This window comes from Abramis brama, assembly GCF_963993115.1.
Source record: "Abramis brama genome assembly, chromosome: 22".
NCBI lineage: Eukaryota > Metazoa > Chordata > Actinopteri > Cypriniformes > Leuciscidae > Abramis > Abramis brama.
In genome coordinates this window covers 22,024,116-22,045,217 of record NC_139984.1, presented here as the reverse complement: position 1 = coordinate 22,045,217, position 21,102 = coordinate 22,024,116, and the positions used below count along the sequence as shown (strand labels likewise).

Genomic DNA, 21,102 nt, shown 5'->3' with positions numbered 1-21,102 from the left:
TTGCCTTATACCTGTGCTGAGCTCAGATCTGTCTGTCCAGCTGATGATGGTCAGTTTTGTTCTTCTTTTTATTTCTCAGTCACACAGTTGCTCATAAGAGGCCTCTCATCTGAGGGAGGGTGGTGTCAAACTTCTTAAAAAGCCTGTTCTACATGTGAACTGCCATGTTGGCACTGTTCCTTAAATAAAGTTTTAAAGGCTCATTTCCTCCTGAACACTTCTATTTAGGGCCCGAGCAACGATGATGTGAGGACCTTATTGGAATTGCTCCATTTATTGTAGATTGTCCTTTCTAGTGCTTCAATGCAGTCAATACTGCCTTTTTAGTGGACTGCACTTTAACCTGTTCTGTTTGGAGCACGAATACATAGCCACATTGTATACCATTATAGCTAAACATACCATTGACTAAGTTCATTTCCCATACAGCATTTGCATAAATATATTTTGATTATTTTTTTTATTAGAAATTGCTAATATCTATCTGTCTGTCTTTCTGTCCGTCCATCCGTCCAGTTATATTTATGTATACGTGCTAAGTGCATAAATGTAAATATATATTTTAGTAACTACAAATTATAAAATATATACATTTATTTTCCTGCCTCTTTACATTTTGCAATGTTTTGAAGGCTCCATTTGAAAAAAAAAAATCATTTTTTTGAAATATTATATCCTAATGAAATAATATTTTATTTGAAATAATAATTTTGTATGGGTTCTTAATATGTTCCTCTTCTTCCTGACAACAATTTTTTTGTTTTGTAGTCTTTATTCAAAATTTTGGTCTGGCTCTGAAACGACTTTCTTTTTTCTCACTAAAGTATGTGGAGGAAAGGAAAGAGCTTCATTTGGAAAGGTAAACAAGAAAATTACCCAGTGGGTTTGTAGCTGGTGTCCTTAAAGATTTATGCTACATTTTAAATTAAAATTTTTCCTTGTCTCCATATTAGAAAAAGAAAGAGTTGTAAAGTTAGGTCAGTGTTGAATTTTTTATAATACAGAGGAAGTAGCCAGGCAAACAACGGTGGAAGAATAGAGAATAAACAGCAAGAAAAGTGCAGCGTAGAAAAATGCTAGCTGCTTTGCTAACTAGCTGAGGGCGGCGCTCAGGGTATTAGCACAGGTTGCAGTTAGTCGTTCCGGGACTTACTCAGGTCTGGACTGGGTGCTGAGAGCTCCACACCATCTGCATTTCGCTGTTAACGCGCCTTCACATCCGTGGGAGGATTAGTGGAAAATCCCCAGGTTTTTTCAACCAGTTGACAAATATCAGATTTGTCTCTAAAAATTAGCTCCATCCATATCTCCCACCATATGACACACAAAAAAGATTAGCTTTAATACCCAGCCAGCTTGAGTGTGGAAAAAAAGCAGATTAAAGTTTCAGTTTAGTAATATTTACCGAGCCTCTTCTATATCGCATCCCAGCCCGGCATCGGGCAGAGTCCTCCAGAAGCCGCACTCCCCCACACCCTCTCCCTCTCCCTCTCCCTCTCCCTCTCCCTCTCTCTCTCTCTCTCTCTCTCTCTCTCTCTCTCTCTCTCTCTCTCTCTCTCTCTCTCTCTCTCTCTCTGAGACGGCAAGATGTTTGTCTAGCAACAATTAATGCCAATATTTATCTAATTCATCATCGCCCAATCCAGTGCCTGAAGGTTGTCTTTTTAGGATATGGCTTTTAAACAAACACAGGGAGCAGTTAAAGAGCGTTAAGTGAATAAAGGCAGCAGGTGTCCTTTCAGAAAGAGCTTTGTAGTCTTCCCAGGCCGCTGTGCTGTTGTTTTAGCCGCCCATTGGTCTGGAGTAGGGGGTGGCTGGGAAACGGGCCTAGTGGGCGACCCGAGACCCCTCTACTGTCCCATTGTGAGCACTTTTGTGGAAAGGTAGCAGCAGCATTTGATGTCACTTTTAAAAGAGTAAGCCCTTCGCATTACGGCACGGCGTGCTGAAACCCATTCATCCGTAAGTTCAACACAAATTTACTGTTTATAAATTTGTGTTATGATATACCGAGCTTTCGGTGGGTAAACTTAATTTAAACGGCGCATTTCACATCACCTAGAAAAACAGCCTTTATCACGTATTCCAGCAAAAAGAATTATCGCAGGGAAACAAATTGATGCCCAATGAGGCAAGTTGCAAGGATATTGGTTGCGCACGCACGAATGAACCCCCACAGCTGTCATCGTTAGCAGGTACGGAGGATTTGAGCGTATTCCGCAAGCATTTGCTCAGTCAATATGTTTCTCTTTGCCATTTAATTATCATACTCGTGATCATGGCATCTAGGGGGGAGAACAGGGCTCGGATCCACCTGCACACAGGATACTGGCTCGCTGCTCTCTTCCTGGACCACCTCCATACCCAGAGGTTGACTCCTCAATACAGGAGCCCATAAATGAAATTAAGGTGTCAATTAGTCAATTATGGCGTAATAACTCGGAGGGCAGACGTTTAGAAGCAGAGCGTACCTCAGCTAAGTTCATTTCCTCTGGTCCAGGAGTCCTTCGTCCTGGCCACACGTCACTCTTCCACACAGAGCCGCTGAATAAGGCCTCTGCTCGGTTAATTCTATTTTCCGTCCGGGTATCTTTTTTGGATCGACAATTTCCTCTGATTGGTTTTATTTTGAGTCGCATTTATTTATTTATATTTACGTTCCTGCCCCCCCCCCCCCCCCCCCCTGCCCTCCAATGCAGGGATGTACTTTTTTCTTCCCCAATTTGGCTTTAGAGACTTTTATAATTTAGTAATTAAAATCTTTGATAGGCTTTTGAAATTGCATCTAATTGAATTTAATGGGGAGATGAATTTCAATTTTATTTGATTACCGGGACCCCTGGCATAGGTATTTATGGAAAAAAACTCTTCAAAAATATGCTGTGTGGGCTAAGATGGCATAATAAAATTAGAGGTAATCAGATTTCTCTGTCGTGAATTTCGCTCTAATTTCACTATAATTTTCCATTAGATAGCTAGTTTACAAATATTTGCTCATCTGCGATGGGAGAAGCTATCTGTCTAAAATGATTATGGTCAGGGCCTTCAGAAATGTGGCCCTTTCTCTCATTCCCTTTTAAAACCAGATTGCGAGAGACCGAAATTAGGAAGATTACATTATGACTGTCTGCATCCGGGAGAGATACTGAAATGTAATGATGGCAGGCAGGGGATGAAAGCTGCGTCAAGACAAATGTTTGTACTTTTAAGTAATGTTTTTTAAGTGAACTGGACATTTCAGCCTATCAGCAGATAGATGTGCACCTTTTTTCACTCCTTAGATCACAGGGACATGTTTAACCTTTTTTTTTTTTTTTTTCAGGCACATTTTCATTTGTTTGCAAAACGACGATGGGTTAATTTAATAAAGATATTTTCATTATAAAGATCACCGCCACAAGTCGGCCAATTAGGTTATGATAAGTAACTTCTGACCGCTCCTTTTGGAGATACGCTCGCATTTTGGTATGCAATACATTCACCCCCAGAAAAATAAATATATAATGCTATCCTAATAGACGTGAGGGGGAATAATATCCAACATCACAGGCTTTCGCTAGAACAATACAAGGGCAAATGCTTTCTCAGGCCTTCTTTTCAAGCCACTGCACTAGACTCCAGATTTGTCATATTCAATTTCCTGTCAATTTCACAATTGAGATTTAAGGGAGGGAAAAAAAGCTCTATTTAAAACCTCTGTGAGAACGCTTCTTTTTCAGGCCAGAGAGATGAAGGTGATGATGGCAGTGGTGATGATGCTCCCTTTTCTGTCTTTTTTTTATTTTGTTTTCTTTTTTGTGACGCCCTCCACCTCACAGTCGTCCACTCGGTCTGCGCCGTCCCACTGGCTGAGACAGCGAGAGGGTTCAAACACAATCTAACTCCCAGCAAAGGTCAGTTTTCTCACTCCGCATGCCCCCGAGCCCTAGGCACAAAAGCCCCTCAATTCACATCTTTCAACTGGGCGCTGGCTTTTGTCCCGGCAGAGCGAGGTGCTTGGAGCGGGCGGCCATCAGACCAGCCCCTCCTGGAGTGCGCGGTCAGGGGCAGCTAAACGTCTGGCCCCTGCATCCCTTTGACGGATGCAGCCCTGCCATGTCACAGTCCCCCCTCCCCGCTCACCCCCATGCCCTGAGCATACCATCATAATGGGCCACATCAAACGCCATTCAGCTCTTCTCCGAGAAACAGAAATGGCAGCGAAAAGAAAAATGATCTGCGACCACTGGCCGTTCCCTACCGTACAAAGCATTGCGCTCGATCGTTGCACGTCTTGTTACGGAGTCAGTGCTTTGAATGCGCTCGACACGTGTATAAAAGTGGTATTCTGTTGTTTTGTTGCAAAACTTTTGTGAAAGCTGGCAGAGGACGATAGGTGTGGCACGTCTGCTGATATTTTGCATGTTTAGGGTTTTGAAGATGTTTGATGATTGACTGGCTCTTCCCTTCTGGATTAATGTGTTTAAGATGGGAACATTTTGACATTGTTGCTTTATGACTCATCCGTGTAATCACTAAATCAACCAAAACCTGTTTTATGCTCACAAATGAGATGTAGCAGTTGGCAAACAGGAACTTGTGATTGACTAATTTCTCACAGTTATGAGACAGTACTCGGAATATGCATTTCCCCTTTTCATTGGCCTTATTTTTCAGTGTTTTCAAGAAATTAAGCTCATTTAGTTTTGGCCTAAACTTGGCGCTTCCTGCCTGGTGTTTACTCATATAATTTGCGGTTCAAGTTGAAAATGGAAATATTTCCAAAGTCGACTGTGTTTAGATATAAAATATGCTGAAAAAATGCTGTCCGGGTGCGCTTTTGCATGCCACAGCGGAAGAAACTGCCAGGCAAATAAGGGCTTTGTCTTATAAAGTATTCATTGTCACCTGGTAACGGCTGCCGTTTATCATTTCACCTGAAATTACAATGAAAACTGATACCTTATCTGAGGGACAAGCACATAGAGAGCAGGCAAAGATGAATGAAGAAGAGAAGGAGGGAAAAAGGGAGGGAGAAAAGGGGAACGGGGGATGGGACATGTAGTTTTTTTTCCCCCTTCCTCATAATATACAACCAACTGTTCCGAGGATAAGGTTACTTCAACATGTGAGCACTGTTCAATACTGATGTCTGTTTTTTTTTTATGACACAACTTTAAAATATGTCATAAAACATAACGTATACTGTACTTTCTTTTATGTAACCACCCTCGTTTTACACATGAATTTTACTGGTATGCTTTTTTTTTTTTTTTTTTTTGCAGTATTCCTCAAACTTCCTGTTTTCGGTACATAACACTCAGAAAATTAACTGCGATAGTCAAATGTACAGTAGATCAGGGAGGGTCTTTCCCACAACATAACAACTACAAAAAACCTGAACACTTTGTTCATTTTAAAACGGGCGTGCTGTTATCATCAGAATCATGCAAAAGTGTCCGACTGATATATCTAATGAGCTTGATATTTTCTCTGAGCCTTTGAGTTTTCCCTCCCTCCTCATTTTCATGGAATCGTGGAAGGCTCCTCCCCGAGAGACTTGAAAGGCTAGAAGAGCCCAAAGATGGGAAGGCCAGCCCACTAAGGGGAGGAAAAAAGTGCGCTCAGGTTCCTCCACTGCTGTAATTTCCTATCTGCCTATTCAGACATCGGCAACTGCTTGGTGTGTGCGCGTGTGTACAGGAGCAGAACCGTAGACCGAGAGAGAGAGAGAGAGAGAGAGAGAGAGAGAGGCAGGAGGAGCAGGCGAGGAAGGGGCCGGCTCTGTATTCTCTCACCTACCCCCCGTCAAACCACAGGAGGGAGGGGCCAAGCCAAGCTGCCAATCAACCTCACTCGTGGCAGCCGGCATTATCTCTGCTACAAACTATTGACAGATTACATGTCAAGGAGTTTAGTACATGATTGAGAGCAAAAAAGGCATTTATTGTCAACTTCTTTTAGTTTTACTTTTCTCACAGACCAGCTTACATCTGATGATTTTCAAACAGAGTTCAGTAATATTATGAAAGTTACATGCTTGACAGGATTTAACTTCGACTACCCTGAATATGGTAAGTGACCCTCTTTTCTATAACCTCTGTGTGTGTGGGTGTGTGTGTGTGTCCCCATAGGTGAGTGTTTTAATGTAAAATATGCCTTGAACAGGGAAGTTGATCTTGTTTTAAATGCCATGGATCGTCGCTGTGAGTTAACTGTACCATTATTTATAACTGTGTGACAAGCCCCGAGAAGATGGCAGTGTTTAATACGATCACTCTATCCCTGAGTCCTGTGTTTTCTTTTCTCACTTTACTCATGCCTCTCAGGAGGGGAAGAATTTAAGTAGACTATACTTTCATTTTAAACCTGGAAGTGGTCAAGTTTATTTGCTCTGTTATTTAGACACAGCATATCACTCTCACCTACAGGCGTTCAGCGATGTTTGAAACTCATATATCTGTGTTTATTAAAGCAGTCCTGTTTGTCTGAGTACAGGGGATTTTTTTGTTGATGCCGATATTACTTTATGGACGCACCGATGTGGGATAAACGTACATAGGCATGTAAAAATATCAGTGAAGTGACGGGCATGGCCTAGGGGTTTGTTGCCAAGGGGACTGAATAAACAAAATGCTGTAGTAATGCTGTTTTGACACATGTAAGGGCTCACAGAACAAATGATATCCCTCTCCTTTTTCTTCGTTCCTCTGTTTATGGATATTAGGGAATTGATATCAGTCATGCTGTCCCATCTTGTTTCCTAATTTCCCTCACCAAATAATCTGGCTTTAGGAGCTTTAGATATTATTATAAAATCAGAAATAGCATGTTCCTAAAATAAAAACATTGTTGTTCTTAGGATAGTTAGTTTGTGTTGTGTGGTTTGAGTTTGTTGAATTTCTATTTCAGTTGAGTCTCAAATAGAGTTCCTGGAAATTTTATTATTATTTTTTTTTTTATGTATATAGTTTTAATTTAGGCCAGAATTATAGTTTATTCACACACTTGTTTGTTTGGCTTTTGATGTGTTTTACTTCATGCTGTTTAGGTAAAGTTTCAGACGTCACTTTGACACTTATTGGATTATATATTGTGGTGTGTATCTGCCATGTTTATTTTCAAAATCGATATTTTATAATTTAATAAAAAAGAACATTTTTACTTAAAAATCAATGTCACTTCTTTTTTTCTTTTTCTTTTTTTTTTTAAATAGGACTGGATGTTTAACTAGTCAATAACCACGCTCTATTTTTTGTTTTTTTAGCTTGGGAAATAAATACACACACACACACATCAGTGAATTTAAAAAAAGTACGTTTTGTCATAGCTGAAAAATTCAGTCGATAATTTTAGCAAGTTTTTTGATGTGATATCTTCATGTCTTGTTGCCCTCAGGCAAGTTTTTTTTTTTTTTTTTTTTTGACACTAATGAACGCTGTTTGTTCTAAAAGATAAATGGTGAAAGATCAAATCAAATGAATTGAAAATAAATAAAAGTAATTGTGGCTTCTTTTAAAGAGCATCTCTTGAACTTTCACAAGTGACTTCAGATTTATTATGTCATATTTAGCAGAAACTTTTCCCTTTTTCAGAAACAGAATCACATATTGCTTTCTGTTTTATTCTTTTTTCTAAATGAGACACACCCGGGATTTTAAAATCGCTGTCATTTTGCTGTGTGCCCTCTCTTCAGATGACTGGAGTTATTTTATTACTCCAGTAGCTTTTTGTTTCTCCTGTGCGAGCGAAAGCAGTTTTAGCCTCTGTCCACTTTGAGCACCTTTACCACTCATCTGCAAAATAGGATCAAATGAGGAGGAAAAATCAACCCAAGGTCTGCAGCCCTCAATAACCTTTATCACAATTTAGCAACAACCGAATCAATTTGATGTCTTAAGCAATAAAAAAGGCTGTTGCTGTCCTAATTCTGCTGCTCTTCGGATGACAGTAAATTTACATTTTTTAATTAAACTAGCTGGAATTTTTATGAGGGGGCTGGGCTATGCTAATGGGAATGTTGTGTGCCGCAGATTAACAGAGTTTTGAAGTACATTTGGAAGGGGGGACATTAAAGGGGGAGAGGATGCTAGGCATCACATTTAACCCCTTTTATGCTTATTTTTCCTGAGGGACCCCCGGCACACCCGAACGCTGAGAGAGAGGCAAGAGCGCTCTTTAGTGAAGGGGTGATCAGTGTTGCCATGTCAACTCATGCATAATCTTTAAATTCTAATCTATAATTGATGACACACACAGATCGCATAGAAGAAAGTTGAGCTCTTTTTAGAAGGACATCGGAAATGCGTTTTGTATAACATAAGTCGTTTGAAACATAATAATTCGTAGGCTTTTTTATCAGATTAAAATATGGCATACAATTTAATTTATGTAATTATTTACATGTAGCTGTATTTATTTAAATTCTGTATTTATATATCTCGTGCAGTATTTTTTATTTTAACACAAAATTCAGTTTATATCAAGTTAATTACCAAAATTAAAATAAATACAATAGTTTGTTATATAAATATAATTTATAATAATCAGTACAATTAAGATTTATCTGCTATAGTAGATGTACTTGCATTTATTTGTTTCATTTCATATTTGTTTGTCTTGTAAACCAAATTAGAAAGGCTAGCAAAGACAGAAAGAGTCCAGCTTGAGTTTCCCGATCAGTCATCGGCCCCCCACCATCAAAAGGAACTTTGTCATCCTAATACCCCAACAGTCCCCCAGCTCACAGTCGGGCAAACGATAACGGAGTCTAATACAGGAACGGATCAATCTCCAGGCATTTGAACGTAATGCGTATGAGCTCTCTCTTCTCCTCTCCTCCTCTCCTCCTGTGCATTCATGCAGACACCAGACCCTAATTAAAACTTCAAAACCTTTCTGTCACTTATACACAGTAATGCTCTAACTGATACTGTGCTAGAATAGTTGTTGACTAATAAATTGATCACAAATATCCATTTTATTAAAAAAATATGCTGTTTTTATTTGTATAATTATATAAATGTATAAAAAAATTATAATTATAGCAAAAATTATTATATATTAAATGGTATATTAAATAGAAAAATTATTCAATCATAAAAACACTAGATACAGTTTTCCATATTGATATTCATATAAACAGTATTACTTTGTGAATGAGCTGGAATATTATTTGAGTAATGATATAATTTCCCAGAATGTAATTCCCCTGGCTGTAAGCAAATCCAGTTATAAACATAGAGTTCAGGTGAGTTGTGGCGTCATTTTCAGTAAAACAAAGGTGAATTGTACAAAGAGAGAGAGAAAAAAAGGGTTTTGCTTTAATGGTATTGATACCTCACAGGTCTTGTGGTTTAAGTTTTGCATCTCGCAAAAAATTGCTGCAGTATCTCGTGCCATCTACCTCACCTTTTGCAACAAATGTGCCACACGATTGAGAATTTCATGATCTGTTTTCTCCCCCTCTGTGCAGATAAAACATTGAGTTTTTTCGTGTTTCGGCACATCTGGTTACAAAAAGTTGTGGAAAGATCTTCCTCCTCCATGTGCAGGGCCTCGCAGAAATGGCTTCATTTCACGTTTATGATCTTCCACATGAAATTCTAATTTCATGCGGAGTGGGGGAGACAAATAATCTGCGGCAGCTGATACGGCATATAAGAGGGGAAAAGAAGAATATGAAGAAGCAATTAGCACAGTGTGGAAGACTTTAGTCTGTTTGTCTGAAAGCTTGAGCTCCAATGGCCTCGAATGAAATTTGCATGCTCCGCTTATCGGCGCTCCCTTATTATGCCGTCTGAAAGGAAGATTAAGCCGGTACAAAATGTGGCGACTAATCCTTTTAAATGTGGCAGGGGTCTTTAAGGTGTGAACAACCCTGTAGGCAGGTTTAAGGCAGGGTTGTTAGAGAGGCTGTACCGCGAGCCGCTCTGTGACGGCTGAGTGCACGGTACAGGCTTCAGCCACTCTGCCGAGTTCCTTTAGTCTGGCAGGAGCGGAGAACATCGGCTGGATGGCAGTTAAGGGACCGATTGGCCTGAGCTGATGGATGGTTTGTCTGTGCGCTAGCAGTCTTTAGCTCCTTATCTCAGACCCAAACAGAGAGGTCACATGGGGTGGGGCAGACGATAAGATTAGAGCGTTTTCCGGTGGTCCTATGTGAAATCTCTACGCTGTGTGCATGTAACATTCATCTCTTGAAGTTTATCGTGTGAAATTAGCAAGTTCCCCCTCGTCGTTCACTTATTTGCTGTTGGGTCCCCCCCCCCCCCCTGAAAGACAATCCTCGTGTTTTTTTTATTCTCTCAATGATAAGCGAGGGAAATGAACGTCTTCGCTGTTGCCTTTTTTCCTCAGAGATTGTTTGCATTGGAGAGCCACAGAGCTGATATCCTGTCCTCTCTGGTAATTGACTGCAAACAGGGGTGCTTGCGTTCGAAACCTCCCCTGCCGTGAATCCTCTGGTTGTGTGTGCTTTTGCCTGTGACATTCTATTCACTTGGGTCAGTAGCAGGCAGCAGCAGCAATAATTACAGTCTGTACATGATAAATCTGAAGCCCAGCTGTTGCGCTCTGTCACAGCCTACACACTAAACCGAGCGGAGAGAGAGAACAAGAGAGAGCAAAAGGGGGCTCAGGAGTTTGCTGTTTGACTGAATTATTTTTTTTAACTCCGTAACTTGATAGGATTACATGGTTCTTGGACCAACACCTGTTAAGAGGCTGTTAACAGAGCAGTTGGCGGTCTCATGGCTGGAGCTTAGAGCTTTTTCAGACTCTTCTGTGTGTCCTCTTTTGGGGTTTCTGTCTTTACAAGAGGGTTTTGGGACTAAGGGCTGTTCTGCTTCGGCCCCATACTTTTGTTAAGACCAAAAGGAGGGTGCTAAGGTGTCTCTTTAGTTCATACCCTTATTCTGTATGAGAAACCGGCTTCCTGCTTTTCCACACTGGATAACAGGTGTGGATTTGGCATCCTTAAATTACTTCAACTTGAATTCTAGTTAGATGTAGAGCTAATGAAAATCTTTGCTTTCATTTTTACTTTATTTATTGTATTTTATTTTTATGTAAACCTATATATTGAATTATTTTCTTATATTTAAATGTATTTTTATACAGTGGCCCCAAGAAGTATTTGGACATTTTATACACACTTCAACTTGTCTGAATGTCTTTACCTTTGACAGCAAAACATGAAACCAAGTCTTGTGCAGTAAAAAAAAAAAAAAATATATATATATATATATATGGATAGCATAAGCACTTTTTTCAAGCAAAATGTTAATTTTCAAATGATAAAACAATAAATAAATTGTTCAAAGGTTTTTGGACAATTGTATGTCCATAATTAAAGGGATGATCTACACTACTCTGCTAGGAAACCTGTGTCAACGTGAGGGGAATTGACTTCATACATTGACTAAAAAACACCTTGACACTAGTTTGTTAATAGTAATTGCAAAAACTTTAAAAGTTAGTTGTGAGAAATGCTCTAGTATTATTTGTTTGTAGATTCTACTTGGTTTAATAGCTGTTATTCAATGTATTTCACATTCACACATTTTAAGTGTCAAAAAGTGTCCAAACTATTTTTGCAGCCACTATATATTTTTGGACCAACCAACTTACGAAATGAGTCAAACCCTATACAAGCTGTGGCAAACAAGTCACCTGATACCAGGCTTGTGTGCTATTATTTGTGCAATTTTATGTCCTATGAATCTATTCATACACACAATGAATGAAAGGACATATTGGGTTGTTGAAGGCAGCCTTCATTAAATAGTGTTCCAGCATGATTTAGATATTTTCCAGCACTGCGCAGACCATGACAAATGCCATGTTACAGCTTGCACAACCAGCAGAAATAGAATGAAAATACCTGTTCAAGTCTGCCCAGAGTTTTTTGCAACTTTTTTTTCTCCTTTATACCTTACATTATGCAATCTGTGGTGTAGATCCCTGGTATGTGTGGATTGTCTGAAAGTATAAGGCAAGGTAGGGGAGAGATAGAAAATGCTAATGGCTTGTTTATTTTGCCTGTACTCTGCTATCCTTGAATACCATATTTGGTTTTTGTTAGTCTCACTTACTGAGCTCAGACCCTTTCAGAGGGGTTCCAACACCTGTCCTGCCTATTGTGCCGGAATTTTCTATATTTGGCTTATAGTTAGACTCATTGGTTGGTACAAAGGGGCAACATTTGTCAAAGTCGAGAGAGAGAGAGAGATTATTCTGCAGTGATTTGGAAGGCTTTAAAAAAAGGACCAAGAATAATTCCCAAAAATGTATTTTAGCGTAGTCTTTGTAGCAATCTGCAAAATTTTATATATATATATATATATTAAATTTTATCTATAGTTTTACAACATGACTCAATAACAAGATTTCTGCAACTAACAGTAATCTTATCTTAGAAAGGAGGGAAGAAATTTTAATAATCGTAATTCAGATGGCTTTGATTGTCTTGATAAGTAATCAGAGTATCATGATAAATAAGGGAACATTATGACTTTAAAACAGCAGAGCACTGATTGTTCTGAAGGTGTCGTGTCCATTGGATGCCCATCTGAGCTTCTCTACAGAGTGAAATAACCCGCCCGGCCCTTAATTGTTTGGAAATATTGGAGGCCCCTTTTCACCTGCGTGTGCGCTCCCCTCTCCCCTGATTCATTTCAGAGACCGTCCTCGGCTGCTGGAAAATGGCGTTAATTTTTTTATTACCTGTTTGACTCTCCAGCCTTATTACTGTAGCCCCTTAATGTTCTCCGTAACCGTGGAAACCAGATGAATAAACGTCCGCAAAAGAAAATGAGATGATTAAACAGGTCATCCTTGCAAAACAAATTCGCTTGGTCGAGCGCAATTTGTGTACCAAGCGCCTGTCTTAACAGTTTGCTAACAAGGGGATTGTTTGCAAGGGTAACGGGAAGAGAAAAAAAAAAACTATGGAATAATGATAAACTAGCTCTGAACATGAAATAATCTGTTTAGGGAAAAAAAAGATAAAATATTATAGTTGGGAAAAATAAAACAACTTAATTGTAATACCTCAGCTTAAAAGCCTGTGTGTGTGAATCTCTATGAGTTGGTCTGTCTTTGACATCTTTTTGCCCGTAGAAGGAATTTGCCAATGTGTTTAATGTTCACAAACATGTACATTTGGCTTAAGCGCACACATTACAAATCCTGCAGTATTTGAATGGTTATCTCCTATTTGAGGTATAGACTATACATGCCGGGAGGTATGTGGATAGTATGTGAAGACAGCGAACAAGATTCATGTCCTAACGGACCGTCTCGTGCGGAACACCTCCTGACTCCGTCTTCGGACCCTTTAAGTTTTAATGTTTTCTCCTCCACCCTTCCTCTCTTCCTTTTCTCCCACAGTGGACTTGTTTTGACCCCTTTTATGCATATTTAACAAGGAATATTTCATCTCACTATGATGGTTTGGTTACTCTCATCCCTGTAAATAAGAGACTTGCCTTTGCCGATTTAGATATAAAGATAGGGCAGAATACCAGGCCTGAATTAAAGCTGTGTCTGTGTTCGCATTGAGACCGCTAATGACAAACGGTGGCCATGCCGTGGTGATGTTGTTTATGGAAGTGCGCCACTCAAGGGTGTTGGCTGTTTACACTGAAGCGCCACTTTCCCTCATTCTTAAAAAAAAAGCCCCCCTCCCGAGTCAAGGGGGTGTGGGTTGGTCCTGGATTTGAGGTCTTTGGGGCGAAGTTATGGCACATTTTGAGAGAGTGTTGCTGCCCCAGCACTGGGGTGTGTGTGGCAGAAACTGAAAAGCACTCGTGCATTATTGATGTTTTAATTTGTGCAAATGCCCAAGTCTTTGTTAAGTGATTATAGAGCTGTAGAGATAAGAGACAGGTACTTTGGGCAGAAACAAGAGCTGGTGCCCACTTTGTTGGCCTAGTTTAGGTGCATTGATCTGCAAGGTTCAGTAAAAAAATGTCAACGTGTCAAAGATTAAAAAAAAAAAAAGAAGAAGAAAAAAAACCTGTTGATCTTTTGTACCTTTTTTTCTCAACTACACCTCTCCCATTTATGGTACAGTTTTATAGGTCTTTTACATCCCTTATCAAAAATTATTTGATGTAAATATAATAGAACTGACCTGAAAAGCCCCATAAGCAAATATTGTGTGTGTCACGCCAGCAGCTGACCTTGGGAAAGAATGCAAAGTTATAATACCTCTCGCTAGAACAACAAACCCATAAAATAATGCTACACAAAGTGAGCTGGTTTAGGTAAATACGAGTGAAGGACTTCGCTTTTTTCAAACCGTGATTAACAGGAACATGAGATCATAAAGTTTTCCATGACGTGTCTCATTGCAGTTGGAACTGGCAGACGGTTTGTGCTAGCTATATCATTGCTGTGCCCAAATAGAGTGAATCAACAGGAAAAATTAAATAGTTTAATTATGCTGTCATGCAAAGCACACACACGCACAAGTGCAAAGTCGCTTTTTTAAAATGAGAGTCATCACGTCGTCAATAATGCTGGAGGGTGTTCATGTTTTTGTGATGTTCAATGTTTTGTTTTCAGAAAAGGTGTGTGTGCCTGTTAAAGAACAGAGCGGTGCACTGTTATTGAATATATTTAGATATATACTTAGATATATTCAAGCATTGCAAATATTGTAAGAGGATATTTTCAGTGCTGTTCTGCACACACACATATACTTTTTTGTGAAATTGAAATTGAGGTAATTATACAATACAGCAGATTGTTTTATATATATATAAATATATATAGTCATCAGTTTAGATAATTTAATTAATTATTATGAATTTTATATTATTTATATGTAAATATGTATGCTGTGTGTGTGTGTTTTTATGAATAGTTTTTCCAATTGAGGATGTCCCCCGGTATTTCCGAATAAAGGTTTTGTCAGTTTTATCTAACTTCTGTATTCACTGACATCATATACATGAATATGTCATCCTGTTGAAACGAATCAATGTGCAGTTTGCTCTCGTCGGCCGCTGTATGAATCAGGTCGAGAGAAACAAGCGTATGGCTGAAAGCTCCTGCAGCTTTAACAGGGAGCCTGTCTTTCATCCTGACCCACACACTCTGACACTCTTATAGACGCATCGCTGGTGGCTACTTTCACTTACCATGCTTGAAAGGCACTGGCCACGTCCCATTTGTGCTGAAATCTGCATTAAATCTGTCTCATGAGGCCACTGGCTTAGTATGGGAATTGAAAAGATATGATGTCTCAGGTGGGGTGAGAGAAGGGAACATGTCAGTTCTGAAATTTAGGGTTTCAGTTCGGTCTGCAATCTGACTTTATTTGAAAACAGAACGAAATGTCCTTCAAACTAAATAGGTACTTGAACTGATAGGGCTGAAATGAGTGTGCAGTAATAGACTTTATGATATTTGAAAGCAGTATTTTGCAGAAGTAAAAGAAATCTCCCCTCCCTAGGGTGAAAGCCGAGCCCGCGTAGGAAAGTGAGCCTCTATTTTAACGTGTTTCGCTGTGACAGATGACATTTAGCCCATCTATTGGATCGCATGTCTCACATTATCTCTTATTTCACTAAACCCAGGCTTAATTAATAATTGATGCAAATGATATAATACCACTAATAGAGAAGAGATACATTAAGAATTATCCTCTAAATTGAATTTATTTCCTGATGGATTGATTTTTGTCAAATATAGTAAATTTGCACAAAAGATAACACATTTTACATGTAGACTATTCAGCATTTTCATGTAAGTTTTGGACACATGTTCGTGCATGGTGGAAACTTGATTCACTTCTGGTAAACAGGCACTGTATATTTTCAGCCTGAAATGTATACTGTATGTGGTGTGCATGTTGAGGCAGTAAAGGTTTTATTTGGTTCCTCTGCACCTAGAATATTCTGCGCTTTCTCACCGGCTCACAAAGAGCAACTATGTGCTGTAATTAACATTTCAGCAGACTTATATCACTTTGCCTGTATTTTGTAATCAGCAAAGGTTTTCTGAGGTGAAAATACTGACATATCCCAATAATTAGAGACTGAAGTACACTTTTTATGATGTGCATATTTCCCAACCAGGAACTGCATGGGCGAGAAAGGGCTGAAGCGAGAGAAAAGATAGAAGAAGAGAAAACAACTCGCATGTTTTGGCAAGTTGTTTTACATATCAAATTTTTTTTCTCCCTTAATACGCTTCGAAATTTGTTCTCTGTCAGTGGTGAGCTGCCATACAGAAGATGCATTAAAAGTGCCATAACCCGGCCAGGCTAAAATCAATTGGAATGGATAGTTAAGCTGGCGCTAAAAATCAATGAGCAATTCATGTCCTTGATCATACTGTGTCATTTCTCTCAATGTTAGTGCTCAAAGCTTAGCGATGCATGACCAGCCCTCCCCTTGCACGTCACAACACATATATATCCATATTTCTTTATTTGTCTTCTAAATTTGTGCATATTTCTGTTGCAATACCTGATTTTGCAAGCCAAGTGCACGGTTGTGCTGACCCCTGCCATGCGTAAGAAGAATATCCCGAGTATGAGAAATCTTATCTGGACAATCTGGGCTGAACTGGATGAGTTGCTATCTCAATCAAACACTTAAAAATAGCTGAGGGTCAAATTTCAATGATCATAGTCTTCTTGGCCTCTCAAAATGTTGCAATCAATTTGCATGGAATACCAAGCAATGGGAAGGCTACCCATCCGCAGGTCCCGTAATGGAGGGCTGGGGGCAGGGACATGGCCAGACAGATTAGGAAGATGAAAAGTCAGTGTTTCAAAATAGTAATTTTGTCCTTATTAATGCCATTAGTGTAACAGTCAGCATGCATCAAATCAAAGGAGGAGAGGAGTAGCTCAGTCCCTTGTCTCAGCACTGTGACGGGACTGTGTCGAGAGCGATATGAGCGTTTTGTGTTGACGGGTGATTCTCTGTAGTCTTTGCTAAACAATGCCGTACTGTATTGTTTTTCGTCCTGTAAAGCTTGCAACACCAAAGTCAAGAGTTTGAATCGCAGGGAAGGCAAGAACTGATGTATAGGATGTATAAAATGTATACCATGAAGTCACTTTGGATAAAATGTCTAATTGTTTAGATATCACTAAATAACTTATTTTTGAGCAGAACCTAGAAACAATTTTCACTCAGCAATTTCTAGTAAATTTCACAAATAATTACAAATTGAATTGAACGTGACATTTTTAAGTAGCCAAGACTGAAGTAGTATTTTCTTGTAAAATGCACTCCTGTTTTATTTAAAACCTCACCATAACTATATACACCATAATCATAATCTAAAACCAAGCAATTCATCGTTTTTTTGATTTTGGGTTGACTGAATGTGAAATAATCTGAGATTACGGCACAAAATGATATCATTCACATCATCAGTCGTGTAATTATCATGCAAGAACGAGTGCAAAATGAAGGGACGCGAATGGACACAGTCATCCACGACGGTTATGTGCTGCTGTTAATAACGCAAGCCTGTTATTGAACACAGTTGTGATAAAAGATGACTACAAATGACATTTCTGAGTCAAAGACCCGATGGAATCGATGTCTGTTAACAGGCTTGTGTCCACACGCTCATTTCAGAGAGAAATCTTAAAGCCACCTCCTCCCGTTCGGCATTTGGCATGTGACTACAGATATTTTTCACCCCCCTCCTTTTCTGTTGGTATAATTTGTTATGTGTTTGTGTAGCCTTTCAGGGAGCAGTTGTTTGGCACAACAGGTGTGGCTCTTGTGCCTTTTTTCTGACTAATGTTGCAAAGGGCACTCAGTCATAGGGTGAATGCCTCGGATTTAAAGCAAGGGCCTTCAAACCAGTTGTCTTCTGGGATAGAAAAAGCTGGTGAGCTGAGTGCACATGGGCAGTTGGCTCCCAGAGGTGAGATGTACTGGAGCAGCTGGGTCTTTTTTTGAGAGGGTGGATATTTTTTCCCCTTGTTTCCAATAAAGCATAAATGAATGTTTGTGGCAGCCAACTGAGGCCATGGAGTGCGCATGCCAGAGCGGAGTGGTGTAGTTGTGTCTTCTATAAGGGGCCACAGATATTGCCAGGCTCTCAGAAATCAAATGACTGATTAGTGATATTTCTTATTCGGGTACTGTATAAACAGTATCTTTTCAGACATTCCTTCTGTGGAACACAAAATAAGATATTTTTTTGAAAAAGTTGTTTGTTCATACTACAAAGGTCAATGGGGTCCAAAACAACACTGGTTCCCATTGACTTTCATTGTGTTCACAGAAAAATACTGAGACATTTTTCAGAAATATTCTGTCTTCTAAGAGGAATGAAAGTCATACAGGTTTAGAACGACATTAATGACATTTTTGGGTGAACTAACTCCCTTCAAATATGTAAACAGCCATTTTACTCCTGTAATGTGACAAGACATTCTATAAGGAAAGTAATGTAGATTTTGACCATTGAGAAGTGATTAGGTGATGAAAAGTTAGTGTAATATATATTTAGTGGCCTTAGTGATGTCATCAGTCAAGGAAGTCGTTTGCAAATGACATTATTACATTATTGTAAACATTGGAAGTTTACAATAACTGGATTAAGAAAGTACATTGTATTTTCATATTGCATTTATATTTTTGAAGTTTTTGTCTCTATCAGTGTAACTCCAACAGGTTAAGTACGAATTCCTGTATTTCTTTTTGGAAAACACCTCTTAGTAGCTTCATATTTGCTTCACCGCTGTCCCTCTTTTGCTCTCTCTCTCTCTCTCTCTCTCTCTCTCTCTCTCTCTCTCTCTCTCTCTCTCTCTCTCTCTCTCTCTCTCTCTCTCAATCCATCTGCATCATGTCGATCTGTCAGGCTGCCAGTGTCTGTTCCAATTAGATTCCACTTAATACACGTAACCTCGATTAACACGCAATCAAGCTCAGATAAATCACATCCTTTAAGTCTCCCCCTCCGCCTCAGTACCGTTGCTGTGCATCACCCTATTTTCTCTGCGAGCACATACACTGTTTCAGATTCTATAAAGCCAATTTGATACTAGCATCTTGGAAACCTTTTTCCGAGTTTGCTCTGTGAAGATATACGTCTTAGTTGGCATCGGATATTTATCTTTCAGGGTAATGCGTTTTCTATTTCGGTTCAGATTCAAAAGCTGATTGACGTGGGGGATGCATACCAAAAGAAAATGTTTGGAGAATTACGTATGTGCGAGTAGATAATTCAAACCATTTATGAGCCAAAAAGAAATAAAAAACAAAACAACCCAAGGCAATAGAAAGGCCTGTGCAGCACTCTGGAGTCTGGCTTTATGTCTCGCTTTATTAATCACGCTAAAAGTGCTAACATTGACATGTTTAACAGATTAGAGTTTTAATAACAGGCCGGGTTAAAGTGCTGGCGCATCGGAGAAGATATCCTGTCTGACTTGAGCCCTGCGCTTCCCCTCCCTCGGCCGATGATAAACAGGGGCCGGGTGGAGGCCTTCCCCCGTGGGGGCGAGCCGGAGGATTAGGACCTCACCTCCACATCACGTACTGCTGGAGAGCTGCTCATTATTAACTTACACTACAGGGAGCCGCTGCCCTCGACCCAGCAGACTCACAACTCAGGCCGTAGCCCCTGAATGTAGTGAGATTATCGACGTATACATATAAATACCTGACTGGTTTCGTAGAGGTGCCACACTAAAGCGGCGATGAGTTTCTTTAGGTGTAGGTGGACAATGCCTGCTGGCCTGCACTGGGTAAATAGAGCCGGGATTTAAAATAAATTAAGCTATGAGAAAGGCTCAGGTTGATCCTTTTCTTATCTCTACTGCTGAGTTGTCAGCTCCAAGCCTTTTATGGGACTTTGGTAAAGCCCATGTGCACAAGAACAGGGACAAGTGCCTTAGATTTACCATTCCTGCATTAGCATTCGGGAAAAACAAGCTGTTTATAAAAGGCAAATACATCAAAGCTGTGTGATTGTTTAATAAAGCAACCCTTTTCGCCATGGAAAAAGAGTCCTGTCCCTTTAAAAAAAAAAGTTTTCTCTCAAAGTTCAGATCGTCTTTTACCCCCCTCTCATCGCTCCCAGAGAGAAATAGGGAATAACGCTGATGAGTTTTAGCAGCTTCAGCCAGGCGATGGGCGAATATAATAAGTGTTTTCGCAGACGTCACCCGTGATTATCTCATCGAGGCATTTTGGGTGAATGTGGTGGATTTAGAGGCTCCTCTATTGTGCTGACATCATCACTCTTTAACAAGCTCCATTAAATCACGGCTAAAATCATCCGAAACTCTCACGAACAATGAGTGTCTGGGAAATTTAAAGGGAAAGCCTGGGGTTTAAACTTGTTTTTTTCCTCTTTTTTTTCTTGTGTATTTGTTTGTTTTGTGTGACATAGCATGTCTTACATTGTAGAATGAGGGAATTGGGGCAAATTCCCTTTCTCATTAAATAATTGGATAAAGGGAAAACACTGTTTTTCTATGTATGTGCAGTCAGATGAACAATGAGAGGACAGTTCTTCAGTCCATTGTTTATGTTTCTGTCTTTATGCAGTTTTGTGCGCGTAATGAATGTGCCTTTGTGCTTTTATTTTGCAGCGTGTGGTGTCACTGCATGATTTGAATGTAATCATATTTTATAATCTTTCTTTGGAATAACAATTATCTCTCAACACGCCATGTTCCACAATCTTACAATAATATAATACAAATTAGTAGCTGTGGTATCTGTGTAGTTTTTCAGCTCCCATTTTTTTTAGGAACAGTGATGATTTAGAAAAAAAAAAAAAAAAAATAGTAATTTTCATTTTACTTATTAAATGTTATATTTTATTTATATTTTTATATAAATATAAATAGATAATATTTCATATATAAATACAATTTTGGGTTATTTATATATTTTTAAAATGTTTATATTTTATTTACATATATATATATATATATATATATATATATATATATATATATATAATAAAGATTGTTATAGATAAATATATATATATATAGATTATATATATATAATATTTATAAAAAAATAAAACATTTAGTTGCTGCATATGCATATTGCATGTAAATTCTGTATGGGTATATAGTACTCTTATAGAGGGAAGCCAGTGACAGACAGGCAGGTTATT

The 21,102-nt window shown here is 39.1% G+C and overlaps 1 protein-coding gene across 4 annotated transcripts in view; it reads left to right on the top strand.

Moving 5' to 3' along the window:
• The window catches only part of casz1 (castor zinc finger 1), a 185,777-nt gene that overhangs the window by 100,399 nt on the left and 64,276 nt on the right, over window positions 1-21,102 (top strand). Inside the window, exon 1 of one of the 4 annotated variants that reach the window (XM_084099372.1) lies at window positions 5,619-6,053. The exons of 2 other annotated variants lie outside the window; for them this stretch is intronic. In XM_084099372.1, the coding sequence (XP_083955498.1) occupies window positions 6,005-6,053 (49 nt within the window). In that variant the 5' untranslated portion in view covers window positions 5,619-6,004. Of the gene's footprint in view, window positions 1-5,618; window positions 6,054-21,102 lie in introns of those variants that run through there. One more of the 4 variants, XM_084099367.1, reaches the window with a different exon arrangement.